General features: G+C 43.1%; 1 protein-coding gene across 1 annotated transcript in view; it reads right to left on the bottom strand.

The window, feature by feature from the left end:
* The window catches only part of nhsb (Nance-Horan syndrome b (congenital cataracts and dental anomalies)), a gene marked incomplete at both ends in the record, with an annotated part of 96,759 nt that extends 71,716 nt beyond the window's left edge, over nt 1-25,043 (bottom strand). The window contains one exon of the mRNA XM_080729781.1: nt 24,725-25,043. Within this exon, the coding sequence (XP_080585907.1) occupies nt 24,725-25,043 (319 nt within the window). The remainder of the gene's footprint in view (nt 1-24,724) is intronic.
* Between the last annotated feature and the right edge of the window lie 1,086 nt (nt 25,044-26,129).

Here is a 26,129-nt window from a genome sequence, read left to right as displayed (position 1 = left end):
CAGGTGATTGCATTTTGGGGGATACACATAGAAGATACAGGAGAAGAAGGCACTGAAGCAAACTATGACAATTAAAGCCTTTTTTTGAAGCTTTGTGTGTAATATGTCCGATTGTCCGTATTGTCCATATGTCCGTCCGTATGTACCGCAAAGCCAGCATTGCCAAGCTTCGCGGGACATAATGAAATTATTAACTCATAAAGGCACCGCTCACTTCACACTGGGTGTGATTTTTATTTACAGGGTAATAAAAAAAGGGTCAGAGTTTGCTTCAGTGCCTTCCTTCCTTCTAGACATACGTACCAGTCCCGCTCCTGAGATGCACCGACCCAGCCTGCATTTGGCTTGAGGCCCGGTGGAACCCCTTTGTTCTAGAAAATATATAGGAGCACTGACTGCGTGGGTCCATAATTATATCCAACTGATATTAGGCACTCTTTGGAGAGGGTTAACAAATGACATACAGCTTTTAAGTCTCTCTCCTCTGTAGAGACATGAGAGAGACAGGCAGGTACATCAGGCGGCAGTCTTAAAAAGAATCCAAGGCACACACCGTTCAGGCTTCTGAAAAGTTATAAATGTTGTTGTGGCACGACTGGGCAAAGTATTTAAATGAAAATAACACAGGTGTCAATGCCTTTTGCCTCAAAGAGCCTTCATCAGGGTCCAGTGGCACAATAATAAGGCTTTTTGAATGGTGTGCCTCCAATGTGGGGATGATTGGATGTATTGTTCATGATTCAGTATGGCCTTTTTAGTGTGGTTGCCCTGCAGACTATAGTACTTGTACGACTTTATTCCATCTTCCATCGTCTCCTAGGTAAACCTTTTTTTGCTGCGCTACTCCACCAAACTAACAAAAATGCGAAGGCGTTGTGAGCTTGTAGATCAACTATTATTGGTAAGCAACATGCTCCGCAAAATGAAAAGATGCATTATATACTCTGCCGCATGATGCCACTGCTTTGTGCTTTCCAACACAAACTGATCTTCAAACTAACACACGTACCTTTAATACTCCACTACTTTAACTCAAGTACAATTTGACCAGGAGTATCTTGACTCAAGTGCTGTACAGTAAATGCAGCATGTCACTGTTGTCGGTCAGAAAGCTCAGATCTCCATATTCTAACCTTTTGTGTTTTCTTGTAAATGATTGAATGCCCTACTTGATCGTACTACTGCTGGCCTCACACGAAAACAACAAACAAACAAACAAACAACAAAAGTAGCAGGTCCACAAGCTTGAAACACGGGGGAAGGTGATGCTTCTTCAGCTTGTTTTTGCTGTTTTGGAATTGTATTCCTGAAAAGTAACAGTTTTGGACATAGTTATGAGGTTTCCACCCGACAGAGACGACATCTGAATCGATTCAATACTACACTTTTCACTCACACTGTTGAACACACTATTAACCCATGCAGACCTGGAACGCATCTGCGTTACTCAAAGTGACTCACTCTAGATTTGAACGACTTTAACCATTATTTTATGCTTTAACTATAAAAAATAGCAGTATATACAAGCTGCACCGAGTGCCGCGCTGCGAGCTGAATATGTTTTTCAAAGCAAAATGGTAAATGGTGCATTTATATAGCGCTTTTTATCCAAGGCGCTTTACATTGTGCATTACATTCACCCATTCACACACACATTCATACACCGGTGGCGGAGGAAACCATGCAAGGCACCAACCTACTCACCAGGAGCAATTAGGGGTTCAGAGTCTTGCTCAAGGACTCTTCGACATTAACTCAGGGGGAGTCCAGATTCGAACTGGGAACTCTTCGGGAACGCTCTAATAACGGTTTCTCTACCCCTGAGCTATGCCGCCCCTATAAGCAAACATTTGTAACTCAAATCTTTCTTTCTCGGCGTCCCCAGAACAAAATATTTTGAGATGGGGGTCCCACTATTAAATCAATTAGTTTGATTAACTTGCACCTCTATTACTGTATATTGTTATTGTTTTTTTTTTTGGTAATTTAACACCCCTACTACCCCCTTATAATCATACAGCGTTACACAAAAGGTTAAAAAATAGCAGATCCTTAAGCTTCGCTTCGTGCCCCGTTTTCCAGCTTGTCGATCTGCACCTTTTGCTGTTTTTGAATTTGTATCCTGAAAGGTTTTGGACATAATGAGTTTTCCACCTGACGATATGATAAATATAATATGTATATACAGTAGTAAGATATTGATTATATAGGATATTTATTTACACCATATGTTAATCTGGAGCGTGACTTTGGAGATGTTAATGTATTTCGATTATGCTGAATGTGAGAAGGAGGAGTACCACTGATTAGACAGAAGTGGTGTTCACTTGGCACGTATTGCATAAGAGATATATCCGTTAGGCACTGATACAAGGGTAATAATAATAATAGGGATTGTTACTTTAATATGCTGGGCTATTAATCTGCTATCACATGTCATCTGTAGGGACTTGGCCTCAATAGAGGAATCTGCAGGGTATGGCTCAGTCATGCATGTACACGCACACGCGCACGCACACACACACACACACACACACACACACACACACACACACACACGTGCAATTGCACTAAGGATTCCCCGTGCAGCAAGTCACACAATCGGTTAATTGTAATTTCTTGCTACTGTAATTATTCAACTGTGTGGTGATAATTACTAGATCATAGAATGGGAGTGGAAACTGTCATGATGCTGTAATTATTTTACTAGTTTTACACACACACACACACACACACACACACACACACACACACACACACGTGTGCACGCGTACGTACACACACACACACACACACACACACACACACACACACACACACACACACACACACACACACACACTGTATTTAACATGAGTACTGTAGTGAATACACAACACCTGTCTTGTCTTGTCTTGTCTTGTCTTGTCTTGTCTTGTCTTGTCTTGTCTTGTCTTGTCTTGTCTTGTCTTGTCTTGTCTTGTCTTGTCCTCTCCTCCTCCCCTCTACTGTCCTCTCCTCTTCTCTCATGTCCTTTCCTGTCCTGTCCTTTTTTCAGATTTCCAAACATTTTCAATAATTTTTCAAATAGGCTATCATGAAATCTGCTGGATTTGAATTGGATGAAGTGCTTAAAATGATTGTGATGCTGTATTAACCCCCCCCCCCCCCCCCCACACACACACACACACACACACACACACACACACCACATATTTACAACACCCTCTGATACAATCATTGGTGACATATATATAGCTAATTAGTACTGTGTTATAGCTCTCCTGTCCTCTCCTCTCTCTTGCCCACCATGAAATTAGATTAATTGACTTTGCTTTTTTATATATCACCCAATGAAAAGCAACCACTAACACGTTTCTAAAATGAGCCTGATGTTTGCTTTTGATTCTAAGGGGGAAAAAGGATTTTCAAGGTTTATGTATATGGTAGACCTATTGTAAACTGAAGAGAAAATTGTGAATTGTGGAGTCTTCAAGACAGGGGATGCATGTACTGTAGTAATCAAACTAACTGATCATAAAAAAAAAAAAAAAAAAAAAAAAAAAATATATATATATATATATATATATATATATATATATATATCTTATATATACAATTGAGCAAAAGCCGCATCCCACTTCCAAGCCCATTCACGCCCACTTTGCATCCACTTCAATTCAACTTCAACTCAACGGTAGGGAGTTGGGACGTAGGGAATACCGCCCATAACTCTATCATTGGCCCCCCGTTGCCATGGTGACCGCCGTCCATTGGCTCGTATTCCCAGCTATGGGACCAGCGGATCCAATTTCAACCGAGGGGGGCGTAGCCAGAACACACACACACACACACACACGCACACACACACACACACACACACACACACACAAAAATAGCTAATAGTTAGCTCACAACTTTCCACTTTTCTCTTTCACCTCAATCGCAGTAACATCCGTATACACCACTTGGCTAGGACTGATCACGTGGCACACAGAGTTCTTAACCGGAAGTGCGTCCGGCGGTCAAATATGTCCGACCGGAAACGTGCGCTGCGCCACAATAGTTCCGCCACAATAGTTCCCCCCCCAAAATTTTTATTTTTTATTTTTATTTTTTTTTATTTTTTATTATTATTATTTTATTTATTTTTTACTTTTATTTTTTTTATTTTTTTCCGTCCTGTCCTGCTTTATGGCACACTAAGGTGCTTACAAAGACTTAACTATTTCTAAAAACCTCCTTAACCACGTATCCACTTCACCACAAACCCTTTGTGAATTATTTAGAAAATAGCTGTATAAAATTATTATACAACCTCAGTCTGGCATGACCAGACTAATAGTACTGCGTAGCAGGCGCGTCACCACCATTCATTGTGAGTACGACGGGACACCCCCACTTTCATAAAACCGTGATCTCATCCCCCCCACCTTTTTGGCCGGCCGGGGTGTTTTTTTTTTTTTTTTTCCCTCCCCTGCGCTGCAAGCTGGCTTTCATCAACACAAACGCATAGTAGGGGCTATGGCTACTTATATTTCCAGGACAATTTCAAAATAAACATGTTGAATGATCGATTGTATATGAAAAAAATAAAATAAAGACTCTTGTTTTGAAATGCGCTTCTGTGCAGAGAGGAAATGGCTTTCATAGGAAGCCCCTTTACCTCTCTGTCTTCCGTGCGTATACTACTTTGCGTCATGGACTCATGGTGAAATTAACAACACATGCATAAAGGATATAAACAGGACACCAAGACAAGACCATGTAGGCTATAAAGGCATTAAAAATCGTCCTCTGCTCCTCTCATCCTAACTCAACACTTGGTGAGTCGACTCGTGGCTATTAGAGTTAGAGTAATGATGATGGAATGGATGCTAATGCTATGCTGCCTGCTGGCTAATGTACACTGTTGTGGGCGAGTGGCTACGTGAACCAGAACCACTGTTTGGGTAACCCTAATGTTTAGTTTCTCTTGGTTCACGGGCTAAAACGTCTGGGAACCATCATGCTTGCTGTAGTAGTAGTAGTAGTAGTAGACAGTGGTGTAAAATTATGTAGATTAACTGAAAAGCTTTTGGAACTGAATGATTATATGATACTGGTGTTGTCTGTCTGTTGGAGTGTTGGTACCAAGAATTCCATCTTCTATAACTATATAGACTATCTTGCTGGCTGGTGCATGTGGAGAGAGGCAAAGGGAAAGTGTAGGGTGCCGTTCCCGATTGTTTAGCAAAAAAATAAACCGCGGAAATCCGAATAAAACGCGATAAAGACCGCGAAAAAACGCCAATTTTCGCGCGCGCGCGCGCACGCCGTTATGTCATCCCCCCCACTCTCTAAGACGGCATAACGCCCCTGCTGCGTAGTCTTCATGGAAGATTCATTTTCATGTTAAAACACATTCAAATGTCATGGGATCGGGACTCTAATGTGTCTACACTGCGTATATACTGGCATGCCGTCGCGTCAGCATGATAGTGAAATCATCAGGGCCCAGGTATGGGGGCTAGCTAGCCGCCAGTGTAAAATGTGGTTCATTGTGAAGTAAATGGATGGATACACTTTATTGTGAAGGGCCCTACACAGCGCCCGGCGGAAAAAGTGTTGCTTATTGTGAAAGCTGACGTTATTGGCACTGCTGCTGCTAGAGTTTTGAACAGTTAAAACAAGACGTATAATTCCAAGTTAAAAGAGCCACTAACACTTTCAAACGAGAGGGTGATATACTGTACCGTACACAAGCAATATGGAGTAAAGGTGGCAAGCAGGTTAATCATAAAGATGGACATTAAATATGTTACACTTCAACTCAAAGCTCTATGAGGAAATAATCAACTTTCCCAGTCAATGTCCCAGCCCCAGCACTACTGTATAACCTGTGAGTAGCATCCTACAGTATTTAGATATAACCTGAGCATGCAGCAGCCTACAGTATTTTGATGTATTGCCTCACCAGTAGCCTTAGAGTAAGACGCTCGTAGACGTATTTCAAATGTCAACATCTATTTGAAATACATGTACATTGTCTTAATTTTAGGCTGGCTACCTCACCTAAGCGATGTTATGAAGTGGACGAATGGATGATGCATTAATGAGAAAATATATGCACGCAGCATGCACACAATGCACAGATTGTAATGTAACTAATTCATCTATTTGTTTAAGTCATGTTGGCTTGCCACTGTGCCCGTCATTACTGTGGGAAGTAGGGGTGCTCATATGGGTTTGGGGATCTGTTGGGAACTGAATGATTATATGAAACAGGCACATATACCGGTACAGTCTCAATGTTGGTCAACAAGAAATCTGTCCTGCTGGCATGGCTACTGTGTGTGCGCGCCATTGAGGCTCTTTGATTTGTCTCCACGATGTCCACAGCATGTGGAGAGGTTTTGTTTTGTTACATTATAGGTAAAAATCACACCCAATGTGAAGTGAGCGGTGGTCGTCGTGCTTGCATAACGTCTTCAGACTAGGATATAGGTCTAGGATGTAATTGGTGATGTAATACAGGCTACACACACACACACACACACATTGCTATGGCAAAACGCTGAGGAAAAGGTGGCTACAGACATACGCACAGCCACTCTATGGAGCGGTTTACCACCGCTCAAAAAATAAACAGTAGAAACCCGATAAAAATCACGGAGCGGACAAAACCTGATTGCGAATCACGCAAACGTGCGTGCATGAGGAGTCTATTCATTTACGGCACCTATTCATTTACAAATTAAGCACTGCCAGTCACCCAAAACTCTAGGGTGAGAGAAGCGCAGAATAAAAACAAAGAAAGCGCATTCGGTCCCAAAGCCTATGATGCACCTGTCACTCACTTCCAGCACCCTCCCTGTATCCGCCCTGGACTCAACCGATTGGACAGAGGGGGAAAAAACGGCATCTACGTGGAGAATTTATCTGCTCCAGCATAAACGCAAGGTCTGCGCAGCACGCAGAAATCCTCTACTGGCATGAAACCGCTCCATTCCCATTGAAATGCATTGGCGGAATGGGGAATCCACTCTCATAGGTACTTTGGTGTGACCGCGTGCCCTTACAAGTAAAAGTCCAGAGTAAAAGTACAATAGCATTGGAATCAAAATGTACTTAAAGTACCAAAAGTAGAAAGTACTCATTACTCAAGTCAAGAATGTCCCATTTCACAAGCTCACAATGCGTCGCAACGCATTGTGAGCTTGTAGATCGGCTATTTCCAGATGGTCAAAATGTATATAGGGCTGAATGTGGTTAATGTATGTTTTGTAATAATAATCGAAATCTACAAAGTAACTAGTAACTAAAGTCTTCAAATAAATGTAGTTGAGTAAAAGTCCAATATTTGCCTCTGAGATGTAGTGGAGTAGAAGTAAAAGTTTTGAAATGTGGAAATAATAAACCGGACTTACAGTACATACCGGATTACCACAATATGTTGAAAACTACAACAGTTATATGTATAAAGGCTTTTGAAGTTACTTAGTTACATAATGAATGGAATCACCTCCTGATTACAGTAAGTGTAGACAGCTACTCTGTAATTCTATGCCTGGAGCTGGAATTCCCTAAAGTAGTTAAGTAATAAGTAGCTATACGTCATTACAAGTACTAAGAACTAACTAACTAAAAAGGTTATTTTCCACCCCTGCTTATGTCCCATCGATTCAGAGAAAAGGTAATTTTCTAGTCAATTAATAGATATACAGTAGCTCTAATTTACTCCACTGTATTCAACTGTGTGTACGCTGTAACATGACAGGGTTGGTTTTGCCAATAGCATTCCAGTGAAGCACAGATACTGTAGCAGTCTACATCCACAACATGGGGCTCCTTTGATGCTGGAAGGAATTCCCAGAGAGAGAGAGAGAGAGAGAGAGAGAGAGAGAGAGAGAGAGAGAGAGAGAGAGAGAAGGAGGTGTGTGTCAAAATGTAATTTGTTGGAGCACTAACAACATTCAAACAAACGCTGTGTTTATTCATACCGGTACATACGGTAATCAAAAATAGTAAAATATTATCTTTGGATCAAATAAGCAGGGGCATGTGGTACTTATAATCTATATCAAATGAGCAGGGACACAGTCAAGTCCCAAAGTACAAATGGAACCACATTGTCGCTTCTGGGTCTTGTCTATACAACCGGCTTCACAGGTCCATAGCCGACAGACCGTAAATGAAATACATGCAGGACAGCAACTATCGATTAATTTCTTAGCGATTATTCTATCGATACATCTTTTGATTAATCGAGTAGTCGAGAAGTGCACTTATAAAATGTATTTGTTTTTTCAGTCGTATGAATCAACAAATCGATTAGCCGCTTATAATAAATATAGTGACGAAAAAAACAATCTACAGTACTTGAGTAAATGTACTTAGTTACTTTACACCACTGCACGCACGCGCACACACACACACACACACACACACACACGCACACACGCACACGCGCACACACACACACACACACACACACACACACACACACACACACACACACACACACACACACACACACACACTAAAAGCCCATCACACTCTAAATATCACATTTGGATCTGGCCTGTGTCTAACGGAGGAAAAGCAACATTGTGATGCAATCATGAAATCTCCTGCTCACCCTCAACACTCTCAGCGCTCTAAAAACAAGATACAGTGTAGCCTATAATCTCCACCTGATACTGTAGTCAACGTGTCCAGTTGTCATCACTGCCAGGCCAGCTATATAGCCTCTCTGGTCTGAGGACCACCAAATGGACCCTTACAGGTTTGTAACTCGATCTGAGAGTGTAATAAATAGAACCAAATGGACACTTACAGGTCTATTTTGGTTTATAATTGTTACACCCCCACTCCCAAATCAAGAGTAAACAATCTATAAGGGTCCATTTGGTTACCAAACTCTCCATCATTTAGCAGGGGTCCCAGGGGACCACCTGGAACCCCCTCAAGGACCACTAGTGGTCTCCGGACCAGTGGCTGAGAACAAGTGACTTAAACTCTTCTATATTATCCTGGGATCCCTACACTTTTCCCGACCGGATCTGGGTTTGATCGTTGTAGTACTAGCCGGACTACACTTTGAACGTCATGTTGTTGTAGTACTAGCCGGACTACACTTTGAACGTCATGTTGTTGTAGTACTAGCCGGACTACACTTTGAACGTCATGTTGTAGTACTAGCCGGACTACACGTTGAACGTCATGTTGTTGTAGTACTAGCCGGACTACACTTTGAACGTCATGTTGTAGTACTAGTCGGACTACACTTTGAACGTCATGTTGTAGTACTAGCCGGACTACACTTTGAACGTCATGTTGTAGTACTAGCCGGACTACACTTTGAAAGTCATGTTGTAGTACTAGCCGGACTACAATTTGGCCGGAACTATCAAACCGGAAACGAAATGTAACCCAAAATAATTCTCCTGCGCTCAAGGACATACTTTTAGGGCCTACCTAATAAATAAACCAAAAACAGGGGGAACCAAAACGAAGCAACACCGCTTCTTCTGCTTGTGGTTTCCGCCTAGACCAGATCAATTGGCGCGTTGTAAACGAATACGCGAGGTTACTTCTATATTATACTTCATGGACCAGCGTCGCCCAGGATGTCTACTAACATTAGGTCCGTTTTGCCCTCTGAACCAAATCTCTTCACCCTAAAAATAAACAATCTACAAGCTCTATAACACAGGGGTCTTCAATGTTTTCAGTCCAAGGACCCCTTGTTTGAGAGAGAGATGAAGCAGGGACCCCCATAACCTTTTCATAGATTCCATATAGTTTCATTGTTTGACAGCGCAATCATCAGTGTATTTTGGGGTATCATTAGGTCGAACACCCTTTGGATCGACCACAAACTCTAACCCAAACCCTAATCCTAACCTCAGTAAAACTATGCCTAACCCTAACCCTAACCCTAAACCTAACCTCAGTAACCGTGACGTGGGTTATTATCTAACCTGCCGACGCTCGCGGGTGATTATCTAACCTGCCGACGCTTTACGACCCAACGGGAGTTCGACCTAAGGGGCAGTCCCCGTATTTTGGATTCATGTCAATGTGTGTTTTCTGATATTTAACCACTTGAACCGTCAATACATAATAAACTTGACCTTTCACTCTGTACTTAGTCTGCTCTTTTTCCCCTCTACACCAAAGCTCTTTGCCGAAAATAGCCGATCTACAAGCTCACAACGCCTCGCAGCGCGTAAGCGTTGTGAGCTTGTAGATCTGCTATTTTTGGCTAAAGTTCTCCGAATTTTGACACTATAGGGTTCAAGTGGTTAATATAAAAAGGTAGAAAAAAGTTTCTATCACACAAAGATTTGGAGGACCCCCTGTAGTAACTCTGAGGACCCCCTAGGGGTCCCGGACCCCCTGTCGAAGACCCTTTCTATAACACATGGAGTTGGTGATGCGTTGTGATGTGTTTGTAGGCGACTGCCTCTCTGGCTGTCTGGTTGGATGACTGACTCTATTTTGGCTATTAAATAATAACAGATATAGCCTACAAGCTCACAATGCGTCACTTCGTGCCAAGCTGCAAGCTTGTACTGTACAAGCTAATTTGGGGGGAAAACATTATCTTGAAACAGGGACCCCCGGCTCTTCCGGGGGTCCCTGTCACAAGATATCCTCAGATGGGGGTCTGCGGCCAAATACATACTGTATCAATTTGGGGGTCCTTGTACATTATATATTGCATTGTGTGTTTTGAGTTGTGCACGCATCTGTCTGCCTTCATGTCAAACAGAAAGACAGAAAAATCGAAACTTTTTTTTAAAGAAATAAGTGAATGAAGGCAGCTGAACCAGTTCATCCCCTGTTAATCCTTTGCTTAATTATGACTTCTCCTCTGTGCTTATATTAATCTTAATTATGACTTCTCCTCTGTACTTATATAATTTTAATTATGACTTCCCCTCTGTACTCATCTAATCTCATTTGCATCTTTGTCCTCGGTTCCCCTTATATTCTTATACCTCTCCTTCTCTCTCAGCAGTAACGCCTTGGCCCTGCATCTCGCTCTACTCTCTCTTTCTTTATCAGGGAATGTGGTTGCAACGAGTTCATAACGGTCCTTTGGAGATGCTACCATCTAGATTAGGTAGGCCTACAGATACCGATCAGATCCCGAACAGGTCCTACTTTGATTGATCCCCTTTCCCCCTCACCCTCCCCCCCTCTTCTTCCCTTTCTTTGCCAGACCCATGAAATGGGTAGGCCTACATAAGCAAATGTCGGTCTGTCCCTTTTCTATATAAAGGGTATATATGATGATGACATGATGATGACATGCCTACAAAAGGCATGATGTCATAAATGATGATGACAGACAGGGGGTCTGGCACAACCAGGTTGACCTGGTCTAGTTTTCTATGGAAATAACAATATGATGGGAACAAAAACAAATTTCACCCACTTAGTAGAGCAGATAATAAGAGCAATCATCACTTTGTGATACAAGCCTGAAAATTGGTACACATCAGCCTGAAAATTGGTACACAGCCACTCTTCGATTTAAGAAACCGGGCCACTTGAAATTCAAAGATGGCCGCCCCGGAAATCCAAAATGTCCGCCCGAAAACATATTTTTTTCCTTTATAACTCCATGTATTAAAGTTGACTTTAGTACTTTTAGACCTTAGTACTTTTACCGACTCAGGTGTACCTATATGCTGTATCTCAAGAACTGAAATAAATACAGACATGTACTTGGTACCAAAATATCCGCAATGCCCAACCTTATATTCAACTTAAATATGCATTTTGACTGACTGCTGACTGCATGAGCCAGGTGGGGACTAAGCATGCAGCTATGGCTTCTGACCGAGTACAGTACAATATCTTAAAAAATAATCGGAGAAGCAAAGACCTTGACAGAACATGGTAGCAGAGAAGTACAGTACAACTGCTGAGACCAACAGGGCATATTCCTAGTGCATTTCTTGCCACCTGCATGCAACAGCCAATGAATCCAGGGAAAGACTAGAACCAATGGAACATCGATGGATGGAAGGAACACTTTGACTTTAGTACACTCCCATGTCTGAAGCGTGACATTCGTCGATATGGTTGCTGGGCTGGTGGAATTCTGTGCATCATATTTTGCCATGGCACAATAGCAAATCCATCCTGTAAAAACACATCATACTAACTTGCATCATAATACACAATCACAATATGGTGCACTTTGAGGGAAATTGTTATTTAATTTTGTGTGTGATGTTATGTGATCTTATTTGTCACTTTTATAGCCTTATTTGCTCATTTAAACACCCATTTAAAGTCCCCCTTTAAAGTTAAATGGGGGTGTGTACTTCTATTTATAATAGTATGTATTTTGTTATAAACAAAACAAACTATTATGAAAAAATTAAATAAAAGTGCTAGTAAAGACAAAATCGTTAAAAAGAATGGCATTGATATTGATATTTCAAAGACAAGATTATCCTTAATGGTCAAAACAATAGCAGAAATGAATTATACATGTCAGAATTAGTTGATTTAGACCTACAGCACCTGTTTTTACTCCTAACAATGGCCAAGTTGTGGCCATGGTCTTCGGAATTACAAAATGACCTTGACCATGACCTTTCAAGGTCCAAATCACCCAACATGGTCAAAACAATATCAGAAATGAATTCCCTGCACCCAAATTAGTCAGAATGGAGGTATTGCTTGTGCATATACACAAAAGTTGGATTTTCATTATAGCCGATGGCGGCCATATTTGATTTGGCCATTGCACCATTCGTGCCACTATGGCGGACGAGCACCTCTGTGATTTTTCATGTCTAGGGACCCACTAACTCAGTTCAGGTGAGAAACTCCCCTCACACCAAATTGCGAACAGGAGTATAGGCCAGATACTGTATTATTTGGAGTTATAAAGGAAAGAACACGTTTTCAAATGGACATCTTGGCGTGCCATCTTTGATTTTCAAGTGGCCCAGTTTCTTAGATCAAAGAGTGGCCTCCAAAGATGATGTGTACCAATGTTCAGGCTTGTATCACCAAGTGAACGATTCTCCCAAAATACTGCTGTTAGCAATGCACTAACTTTTTTTTTACTACTATAAACCTGTGATGCGACAATAAAGCTGACTTTGATTTGTATACTTTTGTGGGGCTGTTTTTAGCCCAAGGAATGTTTTTTTTGTGCAAAACAAAAATGGTAAATGGTGCATTTATATAGCGCTTTTATCCAAGGCGCTTTACATAGATTGTGCATTACATTCACCCATTCACGCACACATTCATACACCGGTGGCGGAGGAAACTATGCAAGGCACCAACCTACTCACCGGGAGCAACTAGGGGTTCAGAGTCTTGCTCAAGGACTCTTCAACATTAACTCAGGGGGAGCCCGGATTCAAACTGGCAACCCTTCGTGCTCTAATAACGGTTTCTCTACCCCTGAGCTAAGCCGCCCCTAGTTTGACCCCTCACTGCTACTTAAATCATATTTATTTTGGTGTGTTTTTTCTTGTATAGTTACATTAACGAATTTGAGTCTTTGTGAGATGTGTTTCTAGACACCTTTATTAACACATTGGTGAATATATTCTTCGGTAAGGAATTAATTCAAGGACTTTTTAAGATATCCCCTGACTACAGTGGCACATCCAACATAAAAGAGCACAACAGTTGCATTTTGAGAGCAGTTCATCCATCACATCAAAGGTAGAATCCTCCATCTTATCCATGTATACAGAAGCTGGGTTTTGTGGACTTTGTCCATCATACCAAAGAAAGAAATTCTCCATCTCCAAACACTTAAGCTTTTAAACGGCTGCATGTTTTAATTTTGAGTGGCTTTTGTCCATCACACCAAAGAAAGAATTCTCCTTCTTCATCCACTTAGGAGGTTTTATATACTTACTCAATAGTGTCAAAAGCATTGATTGCCTTGATTGAACTTAAAATCCTAACATTTAACTTCACTAAAACTATTCCTAAACCTAACCCTAACACTAAGGGCCGATGCATACTCCACTTTTAGAGACAAATTTATTTTGTCATATTGTAGTTTAGACAGAGCCGAACCGAAATAGAAATAATGCCTAAACCTAACCTCAAAACCCTGTCCGCCAGGGCAAAACAACTGGGAAATAGGTAATCCCTTTCATATACAGTATTTTTCTTTTTTTGCAATCAGTGATTTGCCCACATGGATAACAAATCTCCTCTCCTCTCCTCTCCTCTCCTCTCCTCTCCTCTCCTCTCCTCTCCTCTCCTCTCCTCTCCTCTCCTCTCAGGCCTGTGTGTGTGTGTGTGAGAGTGTCTGGGTGGAAATCAAAGTGCATTAAACATTAAATATGCTGTCAAGAGGCAGAAGTATCTCTATGCTGCTGATGATGATGGGGAAAGTAGGGCAGCAAGGGAAGGGCTGGAGAGAGAGAGAGAGAGAGGGAGAGAGAGAGAGAGAGAGAGAGAGAGAGAGAGAGAGAGAGAGAGAGAGCTAGTAGCTAGAGCAATAGCTCAAGCTACTGTAGATAAGGAACCACTTCCAGATGTAAAGATGCAGAGGCTGAGGAATGGAGAGGTGTGAAAACGACCACAACTCACCTTGAAACATCAAGTCAATGGTATTCAATGCAACAACAAAAAAAGCTTTTGAAAACATCTCAGTCAACCCTGATGGAGGGATGGTGAAGTGTGTGTGTGTGTGTGTGTGTGTGTGTGTGTGTGTGTGTGTGTGTGTGTGTGTGTGTGTGTGTGTGTGTGTGTGTGTGTGTGTGTGTGTGTGTGTGTGTGTGTGTGTGTGTGTCAGGACACTGCTCTCAATGAGGCTGTTGAGGCAGGTCACAACGTGCGCACGCACACACACACACACACACACACACACACACACACACACACACACACACACACACACACACACACACACACACACACACACACACACAGAATATGCCTCCGGATCTACCGGTATGGCAAATTGTCAAATATGTCTCTCAGGTAATTGTCAATTAATCATTAGTAGACCTATCTCCATACTATATGAATGTGTGTGGGTCAGTTCACACACATTCCTCTTACGAGAGAGAGAGAGAGGGAGAGAGAGAGAGAGAGAGAGAGAGAGAGAGAGAGAGAGAGAGACATAGATATACAGTACACGAGAACGTATTTGTTTCCAGGCCACTGAGGCTTGTGTATCGTTAGCTATGGGACAATTAGCTTCTCTCTTTGTCTCACTGCTACTGCTGCTGTTGCTGCCGCCGCCGCCGTGTGTGTGTGTGTGTGTGTGTGTGTGTGTGTGTGTGTGTGTGTGTGTGTGTGTGTGTGTGTGTGTGTGTGTGTGTGTGTGTGTGTGTGTGTGTGTAACATACTGTTTGAATGATGATGTGAGCTGAGCTCCAGGGGTTGTGCTGGAAGTACCGGAAAATGACAGAGAGAGAGAGAAAGAAAGAGAGAGAGAGAGAGAGAGAGAGAGAGAGAGAGAGAGAGAAGGGAGAGAGAGGAGGGAGAGTAAAGGGAGAAATATCTACTCACTTAAAAGGTTAAAGCAGGCATCTCTCTACTGTTACTATGCAGAATAGAAATAGGAGAAGCAGTCCTGTATTGCCATAGGCCGGCCTGCCTGTGTCTGTGTGTCTAGTCCAGGGGTCTTCAACAGGGGGTCCGCGACCCCTAGGGGGTCCGCGGAGGTACTGCAGGGGGTCCGCGAAATTATTGCTTAAAAAAAAAAAAAAAAAAAAAGGAAAGATTTCAAAAAATGTTTTTTTTTTTTCCACATTTATGTTAAAAAATAAATCATGATTCTATCCATTTTGAATAGCTTGAATACATGATTAATATGCAATTGACAGATTGTTGATATTATTGACATTGGTTCTCAGTTAATAATGGTAGTGGTACGGCCCACCCTGCTCGCTGTAACTTGTACTTGTTTAAAATAAAAAATATGTCGTAGCCCCGACCCCCCCACCCTACGAGGTGGTAGGGGGTCCCTGCTCCATCTCCCCATCAGTTTGGGGGTCCCCGGCCTGAAAACGTTGAAGACCCCTGGTCTAGTCTGTCTGTGTGTCTAGTCTGTCTGTCTGTCTGTCTGTCTGTCTGTCTGTCTGTCTGTCTGTCTGTCAACCTTTATTCGTCTCATACATTTAAAAAAAGCAATTCTCTAAAATGCAGTGAAATCTATCTATCTATCTATCTATCTATCTATCTATCTATCTATCTATCTATCTATCGCTTATCTCCCGATTTAGGGAGTCTTACTGGTGCTTCTAAATTGACTTTACTGGTATAGGGATATACAGTATACACTGATTTATATGTACTGTACCCCTCTTTACTTAAGCACTGCGTTCGACTGCATATATAGGTGGGTAGGTAGGTAGGTAGGTAGCTGACCAGCATTTCTGGCAACGTCATCGTTAACAGGTCCTTCCTGGTGATGCCAGTGGTGATGTCAATGGCATCGCCACGCCAGTGATGATGCCAGTGGTGAGCGCACCTCATGGCGAGCTCTGCTGGCGCACAAGTTGGCCATACATGCGCAAGTTGGCACCTCCACAGAGTGCAGTTCTAGTTCTCTTTTGTCATTTAACAGCTAGCCTAAACGAGCACGGACATTCTTTGACACAGAAGGGCGGGGATAAACTAGCCAGGGAATCTCTCCGGGTGACTCCAGCCAATAGCACTATTTAACAGCTGATGGTGTGGTGGGGGGGAGAGGGTGAGCAAGCTATCTGTGTGCTTGTATTGCATATCTATGTCTGTCATGTTTTTATGAGACCCCCTTGAACATGAGATGTTTCATCTCAAGGGGCTATCTTTTAAATACAAATCTGAAAAATATTTACCTCTACTCTTGTAGAGGTAAACTCAAGTAGGGCATTAATAATTCAGGGAGAAAACACATCAAAATGAAATACGGAGATACAAGGTTTCTGCCCGACAGCATGCACGATATACCCTTGTGCATAAGTAGGTGCTGGGAGAGGAGCCTGTGGACTGAGTCCAACAACATCCTCTTTGGACTGTGCCAGCCTGTGTAAGGGGAGAATCCACTGTTTTGGTCTAGCGTAGCCACACATGACATGGGAGAGTCCCAGCGGGACTCTGTGTTTAAGTTGGACTTATCGTTTCCAAATGAAATTGAAAAACGATATTAACAGTGTTTCACTCATGCTGTGTGTGTCTGTTGAGATGGGCGAATGTGATAAACATTATTATTTTTACTAATAAAGTCAAAAGTCATTGTTCAGAACTTTCGGATATGCTGAAGAAGTGCTATGCATATTCATTGGTAAACTGTGGTTTTACTCTCTCCTCCTGCCTGCATACTTTGTCAACAAAAGGAATTCAGTGGCTCAAATGCAGAATTAATAATGTACTAGGGGTGTAACGATACATTTTAACAGCGATCCGATACGCATCACGATACATGGTTAACGATACGATACATGGACGATATTGGTTAATTCATGGCGATACGATACAATTCGATTCAATGATTTAAAATTGATATAGTAACTATTTAGCAAAGAAATTAAATCTGTCTAAAATGTGTAAAAACTCTATTGTTATGCAAGTAAACTCTGTGATTATCTAGAAAATACATGGACATTATATTTTAACACATACGGACAAACCCGCAACTTGACATGAACACAGAGATTACACACATTTATCGATAGACCAAGAGTAGCTATATGGAATGGAAAGGTAATTAGACCCCTCTTTCTCATTTTCCCTCTTAAAATTGCTAAATACAAGGCACAAATACTTAGTTTCCATACAATCAATTATTTGCATTGCAAAACGATTTGATACCGATTACCACATTTAAAACTATACGATACAATACAAAGCCAAAACGGTACGATATTTTGCTTTTGCAAACGATATAGTAGATCATTACAAATTAAAAACAATTTTCCGATTCAGTTACTACCCTAGTATAATGTACCTTGATAAAATGACAAAAGTTGAAAACCACTGCTTCAGGTCCTTTAAACCTGATATATTTCTTTGAGCAGGGTCTGTCTGTACTTGGCCCCCTCCTTTTTCTCTCACCACCAAAATATCTTCGCCGAAAAGAAGCGGTCTACAAGTGAAATGTCACAGAACGTTAACATTTCACCAAATGTGTGGAAGCCCTTTCACCCACTCTACGATGAGCTCATGAAGATGAGGAGCACATTGAGCCTCAGACTCATCATCTCCTCAGCACAACACAAAGAACTTCGGCCAGTCCTTTGCAGTGGGCCTTCAGCTGCACCTTCCCCTGCACCTTCATCTCCGCTGACTCTCACCACCAAGCAAGTGAGGCGCCAACTCGCACAAATCAACACCAGGAAAGCTGTGGGACCTGATAACATCAACCCTAAGGTGCTTAAGGTTGCTGCAGAGCAGCTCGCTGTCCCCCTCACGTATCTCTTCAATCTCTCCCTGAGGACCGGGAGGGTACCACAACTTTGGAAGTCCTCCTGCATTGTCCCGGTGCCTAAGAAGACCCGTCCCTCGGTCCTCAATGATTACAGACCAGTTGCCCTGACATCACAAGTCATGAAGGCCTTTGAACGGCTGGTACTGAACCAATTGAGACCGGCGGTCAGTGAACACCTGGACCCCCTTCAGTTTGCCTACCAGGCTGACATTGGGGTTGACGACGCCATCACCTACATGCTCCACAAGGCATTCACCCACTTGGAAGATCTGGGCTGCACGGTCAGAATCATGTTTTTTGACTTCTCCAGTGCTTTCAACACTATCCAACCTCCTCTGCTGGCAGAGAAGCTTGCGCTGATGGGGGTGGACAAGGGCTTGGTGGCATGGATCACAGACTACCTTTCAGGCAGACCACAGTACGTGAGGCTGCAGAGTTGTCGGTCTGATGTGCTGGTGAGCAATACGGGTGCCCCCCAGGGCGCTGTGCTCTCACCTTTCCTGTTCACTCTCTATACATCGGACTTCCGCTTCAACTCCAAGACCTGTCACCTGCAGAAGTTCTCAGACGACACTGTGGTGGTCAGCCAGATCTCGGGTGACAACACGGCTGAGCACGATGGTGTGGTTAAGGACTTTGTGCAGTGGAGTGAGGCCAACCACCTCAGGCTCAACGCGAGCAAGACCAAGGAGATGGTGGTGGACTTCCGCACTTCCAAGAGAGTCCCCCCGGTGCCAAGCACCATTAATGGAGAGGTGGTGGAGTTTGTGGACAACTACAAATTCCTAGGAGTGCACCTGAACAGTTCACTGGACTGGTCGAACAACGCGGAGGCGATTCACAGCAAGGGGAAAAGCAGGTTGTTCTTCCTGAGAAGACTGAGATCGTTTGGCGTGTGCAATAGGATGCTACAGATGTTCTACCAGTCTGTCATGGCAAGTGTCCTCTTTTTTGGAATAACCTGCTGGGGTGGCAACAACAGAGCGGGCGACACCTTTAACCTAAATAGACTGGTGAGGAAAGCGGGCTCTGTTGTTGGGTCCTCTCTGCAGGGGGTGGAGGAAGTTGCCAAGGTGCGAACGGCTAGGAAGTTGGACTCCATCTTGAACAACTCCTCCCACCCCCTCCATCTTGAGATCTTCAGTTACTGGAGTAAGAGAGGAAATGACCGTTTTGTCTACCCAGGGCGGAGATGCGAGAGACTAGGAAAGTCTTTTGTACCGCTTTCTCTCAAGCTGTACAACGAGACACACAACGGTCGATTGACAAGGACTACCTTCCTAACGTAGGACGACGGTAGCCTTTTTTTCCTTACTGGAACTATATCTGCACTGACTTTGACCTCTAAGGACCTTCCAGGGAGGGTGTTTTTTTGTGCGTCTTGCCGCATCACCCTTTCTTGTTTATTTTTATTCTTTTTTGCTAGTTGTTTTTATCGCTCTGACCTTTGGACACTGCACTATTAGGTTGTGTTAGTAATTTTCTTTTAGTATTTCTGCTTGTGTTTGACATGATGTAGAGATACTTGTTGCACTAACTAGCATTGACTGTATGGTCACTTTGATCTGGGCACTGTATTATTTTTTGATTGTCGTGCTTTAAGACACTTTATGTATATATATTATTCGTTCCCTTTCCTGTTGTACCTTGCTCTTACTGTACTTACTGTACTCTGTACTCTGTTCTTGTTTTTTCTTTTTATCTTTTTCATACTTCTCTGTAACTTTGTAAATAACCTTATACTGCTGTGCTGCCTCTGGGCAACACATTTTCCCCCTTGGGATAATAAAGGTATCTATCTATCTATCTATCTAGTGGTGGAAAAAGTACTCAGATGTTTTACTTAAGTAAAAGTCACTATCAATACTGCAATGTAGATGTACTCCGTGACAAGTTAAAGTCCAGAATGCAATATGTACTTAAGTAAAAGTATGAAAGTGTTGGCATCGAAATGTACTTAAAGTACCAAAAGTAAAAGTACAAAATGTTTGGAAATAGCAGATCTACAAGCGACGCGTTTTGAGCTTGTAGATCGGCTATTTTCAAACAGCCTAGGTATGAAATAGGGCTAAAGTGGTCTGTGTATGTTTTTAAATATTATAATTTATACCTGCAAAGTAACTAGTACGTTTTCAAATAAAGGTAGTGGAGTAAAAGTACAATATTTGGATCGGAGATGTAGAAGTAAAAGTACTGGAAATTGGACATACTCAAGTAAAGTACAAATACCTCAAGACTGTACTTAAGTACAGTACTTAAGTAAATGTACTTAGTTACTTTACACCACTGGTCCTTTGTGCCACTAGCCATTAAGCTCCGTAACCAAGGGAACTTAAGACCTGTACTGTCTATTACTGACTTATACTCACTGTTGAAGGTCTGTTGACAGTTACCCATTACCATGCGCATTGTTCATATTGTGGACTGTACACATATCCATTGTTAAATTCATTGTTCATAGTGCATACTCCTATGCACCAGACTCCTGGTACCTACATAAGGAGATCCATGTACTGTATATGGAGATATGCTGTGAGACTCCAAACATGCTTACTCAGTTATTCGTTATCTGAAAGTCCTATGACGTCTATTGACATCTGACATCATACATATAATCCCTTTTATGCCCATATACAGTATGGAGATCCCTGTACTGTAGAACCAGCCACACAGATATGGGCTGTTTTCCTCTATACTGAAGGAACCACAGTGTCAGGCGTTACCTGTACGAACGAACAGGTACGGACAAGCTGTGGCAATCAATTGCTGTTAGAGATAATATTAATGAATGTGTTAATTGTTGACAGACTGTTGATGGATAGATTGGTCCATCCATTATGTTATTGTATCTTATCTTATTCATCAACATCCCAGACTTTTGTGCATAACATTTATAAAGTGTAAATAGCACACAAGTGTGTAGTCAAGTGTAGGGGCGCAGGGGCGGCATAGCTCAGGGGTAGAGAAACTGGTATTAGAGCACGAAGGGTATAAATCCCAAAGGTTCCCAGTTCGAATCCGGGCTCCCCCTGAGTTAATGTCGAAGGGTCCTTGGGCAAGACTCTGAACCCCTAATTGCCTCCGGTGAGTAGGTTGGTGCCTTGCATGGCTTCCTCCGCCACTGGTGTATGAATGTGTGTGTGAATGGGTGAATGTAATGCACAATCTATGTAAAGCGCTTTGGATTAAAAGCGCTATATAAATGCACCATTTACCATTTACCATTTATATAGGTTATTACAAACCTGTGTTCAGGATACAGTGTGTGTGTGTGCGTGTGTGTGCGTGCGTGCGTGCGTGCGTGCGTGCGTGTGAGAGAGAGAGAGAGAGGGAGAGAGAATGGTGGGGGTATGAGTTAATAAGGAATTGTGTGAATCAAGCAGATAATACAATGTGGAAATTAAAATGCCTATTCCCATCTGTTGGTATTTAGACTGGCAGTGTGGAGCGATGTGAAGAAAAAAAAATCTTTCCCACATTTATTCTCCAAGATAGACTTGGACAACACCGCCTAATTCAGGCTGATTCCCAGCCAACTGAGTAAACAGAGCAGTGAGGCAATCTGACTGTTTTACGTAATGCAGGCATGGCTTGTATATGCATCATTCCGACACATATGCCACAGGAAAACAGAGATGAGAGAGTGAGATACACAGAGAGCATGAGAGCACGAGAGAGAGAGAGAGAGAGAGAGAGAGAGAGAGAGAGAGAGAGAGAGAGAGAGAGAGAGAGATATTCGTATGTGTACCCGTTTTAAAGATGGAGTTCACGGTTAAACCGTTGTAGCATAAGGGCTTGGTAGGCTATATGCTATATGACTGTACCAGATTATGAGCAATCTACAGGAATGTCACAGCCTCATAGCTGTATATAGGCCTATATTCAGAACCCTAGCTACTGTAATTCCCACTAGACAGAGCGAGTAAAATCACTCCAACACTGCTATTCCTAAAACTGACATGCCAAACCTTGCAGAGGGGACTGAGATGTAGGACACAACACTGTTCTAACTAGGCTGTTACTACATCTTTATTCAAGACAGTGAGCCAAGCACATGAAGCACCCTTTCTTTTTTTTCTTTTTATTCATTCATCACCTAAATGGCCATGATGCTATTAGCTTACACACTGTATAATAACAGTGATGACAGACAGACTATAGAGGATAACACTCCATTCATGTTTGTCCCTGCAATATGTGGACATCCACAGAATCATTATTGATGCCATGTTTGTGCTGCTCAGTGAAAGGGCGGGTTTTTGTCGCACATGGATAACACTGGGGGAGACAGAGAGGCAGGCAGACAGACAGACAGACAGACAGACGGACAGACTACTCGATCGGCCGTCAGCCCCAATCCTCGTCTTTCACCTCAATGTTCGACAGCACAGTCAGTGTAATAATTAATAAGGATTCCTGTGCGACCATGGGTGATGATGGTGGAGTCGGTGACTAGTGCAGTGGTTTTCAACCAGTCGTCCGGGGACCACCAGTGGCCCTTGGGGGAGGGGGTTCCAGGTGGTCCCCAGTTAGGCTAAATGATGGAGAGTTGGTAACCAAATGGACCTTTATAGATCTTGAAACAAAACAAAAATACCATTTGGTTTCATTTTACGCTCTCAAGAGTTAAATTATTGTTAAACATCTGCATTACTAAATTTACAAAAAGTCTACACAATTAGAGAATGCAGAAAATGATTTATTTTGGTCAACGTTTGCCTGTCATCTCTCCTATGGTAGCCTACCAACATCAATACAGCATGGAATTGTGTGGACAAAATCCTATCCAACATAACAAAATATTCTAAAGGTTTGGGTCGAAATCTAATCAAATGGTGCTCCGTGGCTCAAATGCCGAATAAATAATGGTCCTTTTTTACGTCAAAAAGGGTTGAAAACCACTGACTGTGTGTGTATGTTGCCCAAAACACCATGGATGCTTCAGGTGTGCAGTGGCTGGCTGGCTGCTACCCTGCTACCCGCAGTAAGAGATTTGTGATGCTGAGCCAATGCAGCGGCTATAGGCTACACGCCCCTTCGTGATTTAAAACACACCGACTCCCCCTCGTCGACGGACGGGTAAACCGTCCACCGTGGTGTGACCGTGGCATGATGAAAACAACACACAATATAAGTTGAACGAGACGAATAGAAAACACGTATTGGTCTCTATTCTGAATAGGGATGGAGGGGGAGATAGAAAATGTGTGGTGTGGTGTGTAAGTAGCCCTATGCGTGATGCACATCTCAATTGGAAACGCCACTAGAGCGCAGTGGCGTCGGTTCAGAAAAAGCTAAGGTATGGCAAGCGCGCGTGCAAGACACCAGTCATGTTGCCATTTCTTAGCAACAGGCCATGCTGAATTTATTTTAAGAAATACATTGTATTATTTTCCCACCGTAGCCAAGGTATGGTATGGCAGCTGCCATAGCTTGTCATACCCAATTGACGCCTCTGCGAGAGCGCGTCCGCGGCGACGTGCGTGAGTGCGGGGTGGTGGACACATCTCTTTTGGCGGCGAAAAAAGAGAACATCTTTGAAGATGTTGTTCACCTATAGGCTATAGGGCCTAATAATGACATTATTACCAAAATAGCGATGCAACCACGTACGTTGAAAGTGGTTAATACAACAAATTAGACTACAATATGCATAAAATAATTGAATTCGAGGTTAAATGTAAACACTAGGAGGTGGCAACAGCTGCCATATCCCCTGATGATGATGCCCCAATAAATGACGCCCCCCAGAGGCGTCAATTGGGTATGTGGCAAGCGGGGGTTTCTCTCCATTCCGACATGTCGCAACTCCGACAGTGACTTCTTATAGTTCTTATTGTCGGGGTGGCAACACTCCCATATAATAATAAAATCTATTTCTTCTTAAAATAAATTCAGCATGGCCTGTTGCTAAGGAATGGCAACATGACTGGTGTCTTGCACGCGCGCAAGACACCAGTCATGTTGCCATAGCTTTTTCTGAACTGACGCTACTGGACGCCCCTGGGTAGAAACACATTTAGGTCTAAAGGTGGGTGTCCTCCTCCTTTACTTATCAACCTGAACGCCCATTCCATTCAACATCCACTGAATAAATATCACATTAGTGTCTACACTGTTGTTGTTGTTGTTGTTGTTGTTGTTGTTGTTGGTGGGGAAAGAAGAAGGCAGAGGCGTCAATTGAGAATGGCAAGGTATGGCAGCTGCCATACCTTGGCTACAAGAGGTAAAAAAATAAAATGTACTTCATCATGCGTGTTGCTAAGGTGGCAACATGCCTTAGCTTTTGCTGAACTGACGCCACTGGAAGAAGGCGCGTATTAGCCTATAGATACTTACGCACTGCCTCCTTCTTGGGGTCCAGCGCGCTGGCGACCTGCTGTATGTGGCCTATCTTGTTCTGGAGGACCCAGACCCGCTGGTTGGTGCTGATGATGTCGTTCTCCAGCTCCTGGAACAGGGAGCAGGCGTGCCTCGCCAGGTCGGACAGCTGTCGCAGGGTCCGGGACAGCACCACGTTACTGACGGAGCACAGCTCCACCGCCGCCTCGAACAGCGGCTCCCCTCCTGCTTCATCATCACCACCACCGCCGGTGCTGATGGGGATCTGGTGCCTGCACAGCAGCTGCGGCTCCACGATCCGCTTGGCGAATGGCATGATGATGATTTCGCTGCTGCTGCACGCCGAAATAAACGGGGAAAAGCCCCCAAAAGGTATAAATCCCCACCACGGCCACCAGTGCCACCACCACCACCCTCGGAAAATGAGGGGGAGAAGGCCAGCAAAAATAATAAGCAGAAAAATATCCCAGATAATATATCCAATAACACGAAAGCAGTGGTTGTTGAGGCCGCCGCGTCGTCGTCCTCCTTCTCCCCCGGCGTCAATCCAAAGTTCCACATTTCTCCTTGATGGTGATGAGGTCCTCCATCCTGCCTGGATCAGTCACACTCCTCCTCCTCCCCGGCAGGCAGGCTCCCACCACACCGCTCACACACACATGCAGTAGTATTAGACTCCACTCCGGGTCAGTGGTGTGAGGATGCAGCGTGTAGAGCCTGTGATCATGGACCGCTGGCTCCCCTGGCCTCCTCCTCCTCCACCAGCACGCTGCTTGCTGCTGCTGCTGCTCCCTCCTCCTCCTCCTCCCAGCGCCTCAACACACTGTACACAGGTTGGTGGAGAGAGGGAAGACACACACAAAACCCGGAGTGCATGCATGGTGGTGGAGATGATTTGGATCGGGAATGTAATTGTTACATTTTTGCATGCTTGGAAAGAAAGAAAGAAAGAAAAAACACCAGTGTTCATTTTAACTCATATAATGGATCTTTAAATTGGGTTCTGTTTTACAAATGGGATAGGGGTTAATTTGGTTCCATTTGGAGTTAAATTAACACAGCTGGCTGCAGCCTACCAATTATAGGTAGCCTATTCAACATTAGGCACAGGTGCCAATTGGCACAGGGGAGGGTGATGATCACTGCATGGCACACTTTTTATTTTAAAATAAAATATATATTTAATAAATACGTAGTCAATGAAACTAGTAAGACGCCTCAGGGCGACAAGCAACCTAGGTCGTGCCAGGTCGTGCCATGTCTTGTCCGTCTGGCCAGTGATGTATATCGGACCAGTTCCCCATATATGGATATGAAGTCCTGTTAGATATGGGCTTAATATTGATGACATCAGGGATCTCCATATGGGCATAGAGTGGTTCTCATGACATCACAACATACA

This window comes from Nannobrachium achirus (genome assembly GCF_963921795.1).
Source record: "Nannobrachium achirus genome assembly, chromosome: 7".
NCBI lineage: Eukaryota > Metazoa > Chordata > Actinopteri > Myctophiformes > Myctophidae > Nannobrachium > Nannobrachium achirus.
This window is presented reverse-complemented; position numbering and strand designations above follow the sequence as displayed.